We start from the raw sequence: 8,301 nt of genomic DNA, 5'->3' as shown, positions 1-8,301 counted from the left end.
TTTAAAAGTGCAACAGAAAACGTTTTGTAATGATGAGATGATTTGATTTATGTTTGATGAAGATCAAAGTGATTGGTGTTACTTACTGACGATTATGATCAGGATCACCAAGCCGATGACGCCCATTATTATCATCATCTAAATATGGAAGAAACGATCGTTTAAGTTGTTGTTGTTGTTAATTTTGTTGTTGTTTTCTTGTACCTTTAGGTTTTGAAGCCAGAATTTCCGCTTCAACTTCCCGGCCTGCTGCTCGAACTGCGAAGCGCCCTGCTGCAGAGCATCTGAAACAAACGAAGCAATCGTTATTGAAATTTGTTTTTGCTTTTGTTTTTTTTTATTTTTGTGATCATCACCTGCTCTGTCGTCGAGCTCTGAGAGCTTCTGATCTCGCTCGAGGACCTTCTCGACGTTGGTCTTCATGATGTCGACGACCTCGTCGACCTGCGCCTGGGTCTGCTGCAGCCTCTTCTGGGCGGCGATCTGCTGGGGCGTTCTCGGCCCGCCGATCACCTCACCGTCGGGACCGGCGGCTGGCGTCGGGGCGCCGAGGTTCTCAGCTCCCGGTGCGGACCTGCAGATGAACAAAAAAGCGATATGAAACAAACGAAGAAGTTGTCGACGTGACAGATAAAAGAAGAAAATGAAGAACGTTGTTATGGAGGAAAATCGATGGGCCACTTGGCACGATTAAATTACAACAAACAAACGACGGACAGACGTTCGAAACCGGTCGATTCGGAACGCTCCAAATTGGGATGCGCTTTTCATAAACATATTAACGACTTATCATTATATAATACTGCACAGTTTATGGACAAATCATCGTAAATAACGTTCATAAATTTTATATTGATAAATTATAATAGTAGAACTTTAATAAGTTAATAAAATTTCGAAATCTTTGTGAAAACAGCGGTACTGAATCTATGGAGTCCAATATTGGGTCACGAAATGACAGCTGTCACCTTGTGTCATACACAAATTAACGACTTATCATATATAATACTATACAGTTTATGGACTAATAATGGTAAATAACGTTCATAAATTTTAATAGCAGAACTTTAATAAGTTAATAAAATTTCGAAATCTTTGTGGAAACAGCGGTACTGAATCTATGGAGTCCAATATTGGGTCACGAAATGACAGCTGTGACCTTATGTCATACACAAATTAACGACTTATCATATATAATACTATACAGTTTATGGACTAATAATAGTAAATAACGTTCATAAATTTTATATTGATAAATTTTAATAGTAGAACTTTAATAAGTTAATAAAATTTCGAAATCTTTGTGAAAACAGCGGTACTGAATCTATGGAGTCCAATATTGGGTCACGAATTGACAGCTGTCAACTTGTGTCAAACACATATTAACGACTTATCATATATAATACTATAGAGTTTATGGACTAATAATCGTAAATAACGTTCATAAATTTTATATTGATAAATTTTAATAGTAGAACTTTAATAAGTTAATAAAATTTCGAAATCTATGTGAAAACAGCAGTACTGAATCTATGGAGTCCAATATTGGGTCACGAAATGACAGCTGTCAACTTGTGTCAAACTGTCAAATAAATTAGGTTATAGACAATTGGGTCGCAGTGCAATTACAAATAAAAATGTTGAGAAACGCTGATGTATAATGTATCAATGTGAAATACTAAAATTGTATTTAAATTGATTATAATTTGATGTGAAACTATTTGAAATCGAAATAATTGCTTAAATTAACGAAATTTCTAATCTAAAATAAATTAGTATACTATAGAAATAATTGTGGAAAATTCAAATTTAAGCAATACAATAGGGTTTCGATCAGGGCGGATTCACTATAGTACGATTATTGAAAATGTATAGTTTTAACAATTTGTTTAAATTTATAAATTTTTGGAAATAAATTAATAAAATTATAATTAATTGAATCAATAAATAAAGCTATGAAAATATTGATGGTTTATCAAAAATTCGATATTGATGAGGCAAAAACGAAAACCTTTAAAAGGTTCGAGTCGGCTGCTGTCAATGCTGAAAATGATATTTGAAAGGTCAGAGAGTGCTGTGCCCTGTGTGTCCCGGGGATTCTCTCGCCCACGGAATTGCGAAATTCACGAATCGATGATCAATTTAAAAATAAAATAAAATAAAATAAAACATCATGAAAATCAACATGATGAGTACGAAAATAACCACAGAATTTGCGTTAATTAATTTTAGTAATTAAAAATATGTAGAAGAAGTGTTTGGAAGAAAAAAAAATGAGAAGTGAAGGGCTGATCGATGCACGGCGATGTCATTGGTCCGGCCTAATGCCATTGATTCTTAAAACCGTTTTAAAAGGAAGCGACATCTTCAGACTACAGCACAAACCGTGTGCAGACTTTCAAAATAGAAAATTTCTCAAATTAAAATTTTAATTAATGAATTAATGAAGTATTTTACTGTTGAAAAGTTGTTGGTTCAATGAACATAAATTGATTAAAGTGTGTTTAAAGAAAGAAAAGAAAAAAAAAACGTTGCGCGAATTCGCGGAAAAAATCGATTTTGTGTGTGTGGAAACGGTTTTAATTATAAATTTTCTATTTAACGAATAACAATTACATTTCGACTGTTTCAATCAATAAAGGTTTCGTACGTCGCAACAATAGACGCGAGTCGAAGGAAAAGCGCGAGAGGATTCGGGGCGTCGCGACGCCCTTCCGTTTGTCGCTCCAAAATCTAAACTATTTTACAACTTTTTCTCTATTGGATTTTCAAAGCTCGTTGTGTGTCCTAAATGTTCATGTTTTTTTTATATCTTTATTCCTAGTATGATGAGTGTATGCATAATTTGTTGTTGTTGTTGGTGGTGGTGAATGGTGAACTTACATTGCTTCGCTTTAGGCACTCTCCTTTCAGAAGTTTACAAATGAATTGTTGAAATTTCTTCTCTTTTTTTTTCAAATAAAATAATCCACAGAGTGCGTTTTTAACCTCTTGGCGGAGTGGAAGATATAATGGAATGTGCAGTTCGGACGAGGAGGAATCGAGAAGGCGGCGCGGCGCGCGCGCTCCGCATGCGCCCTCTATCATCCTCCTCCGCTTTTCGCTCCTCGCATCCGCCGGGAAAATCGATTTCCACGACGCCCCACGCAATAAATAATTTAATTAAACGCATAAAAGAAATATCTATATATATATTTGTACGTATACGTAATTCCAGGATTTTGTTGCAATGAAAACTTTAAATTAGAATTTGTTTCGCGCACTTCTTGTTACTTACATGATTCTCTGTAGATACTAATTGGTGTCTTCGTTAAGTAAAGTCGATTTCTTTTGGTGTTTCAGTTGCTGTTGTTTCTTTATTGATGGTTTCTTTGAAATAATTTGGTTGCTTTTCTTTCCGGAAAAAAAAATTATGGGAATTCGCGTCGCTAGGAGCTGACGACGGAGGTTTCGACTGAGTCCATGTATTGACTCGTCGAAGACGTCACATTGGCGTGTTGCGCGAGCGCACTGCCTCCTCTTCCTCCATCCCCGTTTCGTAACCTGGAGGAGGAAAGAGCGCGCGCGCGCTGATCTTTGTCATAGGTCGTGGTGCAACCGATATTTTCATCCACAGAAATCCTCATCATCATCATCTTCAAACCAAAGAATTGGAATAAAGTAAAGAAAATCCACGTTCATCAATTTTATTCATTCACTCGAATCGAGCGACAAAAGAAATAGAAAAGAGCAAAAGAAATGCAACAACAACAACAATAATAACAATAACGTTTCATTGGCTCTTCACATCTTCGGTTTGTTGTAGTATTTGGCGGGGAGGAAGGGCATCTTCGCGACGACAGCTTTGTAGATTTTGCCGCGGATCTTGAGGGAGAGTTCGGTGCCGGGTTTGCTGTATTCCGTCTGCACGTAACCCATGGCGACGTTCTTCGAGAGGGATGGTGCCGGGCAACCGGAGGTTACCGTGCCGACGTCTTTGGAGCCGGTCGAGTCGGCGATGACGGCGTCGTGTCTGGCCGGAGGTCCTCCTTCGGAGATGAGGCCGACGCGTTTCGTCTTGCTGCCTTCTTTGATCTCTTTCACGATCGCTTCAGCTCCTGGGAAGTCTTTGCGCTCCCTGCGCGTCTTATCCACCAGCCAAGTCAAACCGGCTTGAACCGGAGTGGTCTTCTCATTGATGTCGCTTCCGTACAGACAGAGACCAGCCTCCAATCTGAAAAGATCAAGAAATTTCAATTTAGCATTGTGTCTACATTAGTTCCAAGATTATAAATCCACCTCTTGTCTTCCAAAAACAATGGTTTACAACTTAATACAATTAGTTTTTAATTAATTATGAGAATAAAATATAAAAATATGCAGAATACAAATTGTAAGTTACCTCAAGGTATCTCTTGCACCTAGACCTGCCAACTTGACGCGTTCGTCCTTGAGGATCTCCCTGGAAACCTCCATGGAGAGGATAGCAGGAATGGAGATTTCGAAGCCGTCCTCACCGGTGTACCCGCACCTGGTGATCCTGCAGCCCTGCACTCCTGCAACGCTCGCCACAGTCGAAGTCATGAAGTACAGCTGACTGAGATCGACGTCCGTCATCGATTGCAGACAATCGGCGGCTTGTGGACCTTGCAGAGCGATGAGTGCACGTTCCCTAGGTTCGAAGAACCTCATCCTGATATCGCAATCCTTGTTCTTCGACCTGTGCGCTTCCAAACCGCGAAGCATATGCGCCTGATCGTGATCCTTCCTACCAGCGTTCGAAACCACGAAGAGATGATCGTCCTCGATTTTAGTGATGATCAGATCGTCGAGAATACCACCAGCCTCGTTGGTGAAGACAGTCAACACGGAAGAGTTGACCTTCAACGCGCGCAAATTGGCCGTGACTATAGTCTCCAGATAATCCAAACAACCTTCGCCTAAAAAGAAGCAAATTTCAATTAAATAACTAGATTAATCAGTTAATACGATTCTCACCTCTGATCTCTGTTTGAAGCATGTGAGAGACATCGAACAAGGAGGCGCTCTTCCTGGTGAAGAGATGCGACTCGGAGATGCTCTGATCCGCGTACTGGACGGGAAGCATGAAGCCTCCGAAGTTGATCATCTTACCGCCATTCTCCACGTGGAAATCATACAAAGACGTGTTGACCGCCGCCGCTTCGGAAGCGAAACCCCTCCTGACGAGGCCTCCCAGCAATCTTCTGCACAGCATTTTCGGTCTTCTTCAGTTCACCGCAGATCGGACACACGCAGATCGGGCACGCTCTTTCTCTAGCTTGGTCACAAAAACTCTGAGCCTCGTCCGCTTATCTAGAGGTCACAGATCATTACATAATTAAAAGAGCGATAATGTCGCGTGACGCTTCTATTTTTCTTCCTTCCTTCACTCTTCACGCATCTCTTGCATATTCATTCGCATCGACAAAAAAAAAACCGCACTTAATTACAAGTTAATTAAAAGCAAATCAATCATCGCTTTTAATGAATTTAACAACTCTTCAGCAAAGCGAAAACTCTATCCACGCTTTTCAAACGAATCTATTTATATGAAAACATTCTAAAATTAAGAGATTGCATTATCTCATTAAATCTTAATCATTAAATAATATCGATTTATAAAAACAAATAGAAACAATTTCGTTCCGACTGATGAAATTTAGAAGATCCGTGTGTAAATCTTAATATAAACACAAATATTGTGACCTAATTAACAACATTGTTAATGTTTGTTAATTCTCAAACACAAATAACACCGATAAATTTCTTAAAACTGCGCACTTGTCTCATCGAAATCAATTTAATCAAAGAATTGTTATTATTGCTGCAATTCCATACAAAACAAAAAAATATATCACAAACTGTTATTGCTTCTTGATCCATACAAAATACACTAAAAAAAGTTTCTTCTAAATCACTTTGTGAAAATTACAAAACTAAACAATGAATGACATCAATTTTACTGTTATTTCATGAACTCGCACGAATTAAAACTGGTATTTTGCCTTGAAATCTATCTAGTTTTGAGCGATTGGAAGGAAAAAAGAAAGAAATAGTTGAGATTTGGAACAAAAATAAGTAAATAAATACAATCTTCGATGCTTTTATAGATCTTTTTATAATAGTAGATATACAAAAAAAAGTCTAATTAAATCTAATTAAATTTTATAGGAACATTAATTATAATAAAATAACTCATTATTTTTTTTATATATTAAAACTTATAATTGATTTTTAATGAGTTTTTCAATTTAAAATTTATGATTTGTTTGTGAAAAATACAGAAAATATGGACAAATTTTAATAAATAAATAAATCTCTTATTTCTCTTAGACTTAACGATATTTTCTAAACTGAATATGGAAATTAAAGAATTAAAATCACATTTTAAAATGATTGCAAATTGTATGAAAAAAGCTAATACAAACTTTGCTAAATGTTTTATAAGTAAATAAAAATCTAGTAAATATTAATTAGTAACTAAATATTGAAATGAAAAGATTAAAGTTGAAATTCCAAAGCTTATATAAACAATTGAATACGAAAAAAATATGATTTTGTTTGCAAAGGCGACTCGATTCAAGGAGAGTCGACGGCGCGCGCGGACGACAAAATCAATTCGCGTTACATCATCACTCCGCTCTCTGTTTACATTGTCGAATGGCAAAACGAGCGTCAAGCAGTTGCGGTTCAGCAACTATGGAAGATAAAACGAAGACGCAACGTCCGGGGAAGTCCCGAATGCGGAAAAAAAAACAACAAAATGTTGGGGAAAATTAGCAACAGAAAACCGGAGCGTTCTATGACTGGCAGAGAGCGTTAATCGATCGGACGGAACAACGCAAAACTGTCCATTCGCGGCGACCTTTTCCAATCCATTAACCGGGAACAGTAGCTGTCCGCAAAACGCGAAAAAAAAACCACCGAGGATGCAGAAGAGATTGCATCAAACGACAAAAGGTATCAATCTATTTAAAAATTTAATAAAAAAAAAATTGTTATGTAACGTGAAGAAATTTGTTTTTGCAGGTGATTGAATCAGCGATCATCATCGATAATGGTGAAGTGTTTTTTTGGGGTATAGTTATCGATTGAAATACTTACAGTTTGTTTGCAGATCAAATTCTTCTTTCTGCTGGGATTGTGTTGCTGTTGTTGTCTTCTGGTTGAAGTCAGGAGCAAGGTCTTCAGTCCGGAAGAATTCGGTGAAGTGATGAGGAACGCGAGCGGAGTGAACGCGTCGCACATCGAAATTTGGAAATGCCTCGTCAAATGGGAGTCCTCCTTCGACACAGCTGCACACAACACAAAGAGCGGTGACCACGGAATCTTCCAGATCAACGAGAAATGGTGGTGCTCACCTCCAGGTATAAAAAAAATAAGACAATTTTCCCCCCTCAACAAAGACGAAAGAAAAAGTAACATAATAACAATAATAGTACGGACCTTTTCCTTTTTTTTTTCTTTTCTTCTCTTCTCTTCTCCTCTTCCTTGAAACGTTACCCACTGCTAATTATTACCTCCGCTGCATGACGTGACGTCAGATTAGATTACCTCTGTTTTGGTCGTAAACGTAATTGGATTTTAATTGGATTTCGTTCATTGCCATTCCTTCTTTCCGCTACAGGTAAATACTGCCAGGTTGCGTGCGTTTCGCTGAGGGATGACGATATCACCGATGACATCGAGTGCGCTTTGAGCGTCTACGATGAGCACGAGAGGATCTCCGGGAACGGATTCAGAGCTTGGCACGGATACACCAAACACTGCATGAATGTCACGGCGGCCGAAGAACCTGAGCTCGATTTAAAAGAAAACGAAACGATTTGAATATGCATTTCTTTTAATAATCAATAATAAAAACTGTTCATAAACGTTCTCAATAAAACTGCTTATTATCAATTGTTTCTAAAGAAATCACCCTAGTTACCACAAAACACGTACATTCTCTGACAGTTTGCATTGTTATTAAAAGTCAGGGCCGTGAGGTGTCACGTATTTTAGTTAATTACTCAGAAACTGCAATAGATTGAATGGATCCAAAAGTTAACGTTCACATTTTAGTGATTTTCTCGGAAACTATAAAAGATAGAATGGATCCAAAGGATGCATATTAAAGTTGAATGTTTGGGGAATCTAGCATGTATCGATATATTAATGTGGTTTTAGCCGTTTGGCTGTTATTCGTGCTCAAAGTTGAAAAAAGCAGTGTTTTTACATTTCATTGATTTTCTCGGAAACTATAATAGATAGAATAGATCCAAAGGATGAATATGAAAGTTGTATGTTTGGGGAATCTAG

At 37.7% G+C, this 8,301-nt stretch overlaps 3 protein-coding genes across 6 annotated transcripts in view; 1 reads left to right on the top strand and 2 right to left on the bottom strand.

The window, feature by feature from the left end:
- LOC108560089 (vesicle-associated membrane protein 2) overlaps positions 1 to 3,523 on the bottom strand; it is a 6,599-nt gene extending 3,076 nt beyond the window's left edge. The window contains exons 1-4 of one of the 2 annotated variants that reach the window (XM_017917525.1): positions 3,278 to 3,523; positions 357 to 574; positions 205 to 284; positions 87 to 138 (exon numbers count right to left, since the gene is read on the bottom strand). In XM_017917525.1, the coding sequence (XP_017773014.1) occupies positions 87 to 138; positions 205 to 284; positions 357 to 574; positions 3,278 to 3,279 (352 nt within the window). In that variant the 5' untranslated portion in view covers positions 3,280 to 3,523. Of the gene's footprint in view, positions 1 to 86; positions 139 to 204; positions 285 to 356; positions 575 to 2,883; positions 3,023 to 3,277 lie in introns of those variants that run through there. The other variant, XM_017917526.1, reaches the window with a different exon arrangement.
- A 187-nt stretch (positions 3,524 to 3,710) lies between these two features.
- On the bottom strand, positions 3,711 to 7,187 carry LOC108560090 (aminomethyltransferase, mitochondrial). 2 transcript variants are annotated; one of them, XM_017917527.1, is made up of 4 exons: positions 7,105 to 7,187; positions 4,978 to 5,313; positions 4,382 to 4,919; positions 3,711 to 4,213 (listed from the first exon to the last, which is right to left on the bottom strand). In XM_017917527.1, exons 2-4 carry the CDS (start codon positions 5,213 to 5,215, stop codon positions 3,784 to 3,786), a joined length of 1,206 nt encoding a protein of 401 aa, XP_017773016.1. In that variant the 5' UTR covers positions 5,216 to 5,313; positions 7,105 to 7,187; the 3' UTR covers positions 3,711 to 3,783. The 2 variants fall into 2 exon arrangements, with proteins under 2 accessions (XP_017773016.1, XP_017773017.1); XM_017917528.1 differs by lacking the exon at positions 7,105 to 7,187 and having other exon boundaries at positions 4,978 to 5,598.
- On the top strand, positions 6,557 to 7,902 carry LOC108560091 (lysozyme c-1-like). 2 transcript variants are annotated; one of them, XM_017917530.1, is made up of 4 exons: positions 6,557 to 6,960; positions 7,030 to 7,060; positions 7,118 to 7,367; positions 7,628 to 7,902. In XM_017917530.1, the coding sequence occupies exons 2-4, from the start codon at positions 7,058 to 7,060 to the stop codon at positions 7,828 to 7,830; spliced, it is 456 nt and encodes a 151-aa protein (XP_017773019.1). In that variant the 5' UTR covers positions 6,557 to 6,960; positions 7,030 to 7,057; the 3' UTR covers positions 7,831 to 7,902. The 2 variants fall into 2 exon arrangements, with proteins under 2 accessions (XP_017773019.1, XP_017773020.1); XM_017917531.1 differs by having other exon boundaries at positions 6,601 to 6,960; positions 7,014 to 7,060.
- Positions 7,903 to 8,301: the final 399 nt, after the last annotated feature.

This window comes from Nicrophorus vespilloides, unplaced genomic scaffold (assembly GCF_001412225.1).
Source record: "Nicrophorus vespilloides isolate i.1.1-1 unplaced genomic scaffold, Nicve_v1.0, whole genome shotgun sequence".
Classification (NCBI taxonomy): Eukaryota; Metazoa; Arthropoda; class Insecta; order Coleoptera; family Silphidae; genus Nicrophorus; species Nicrophorus vespilloides.
This window is presented reverse-complemented; position numbering and strand designations above follow the sequence as displayed.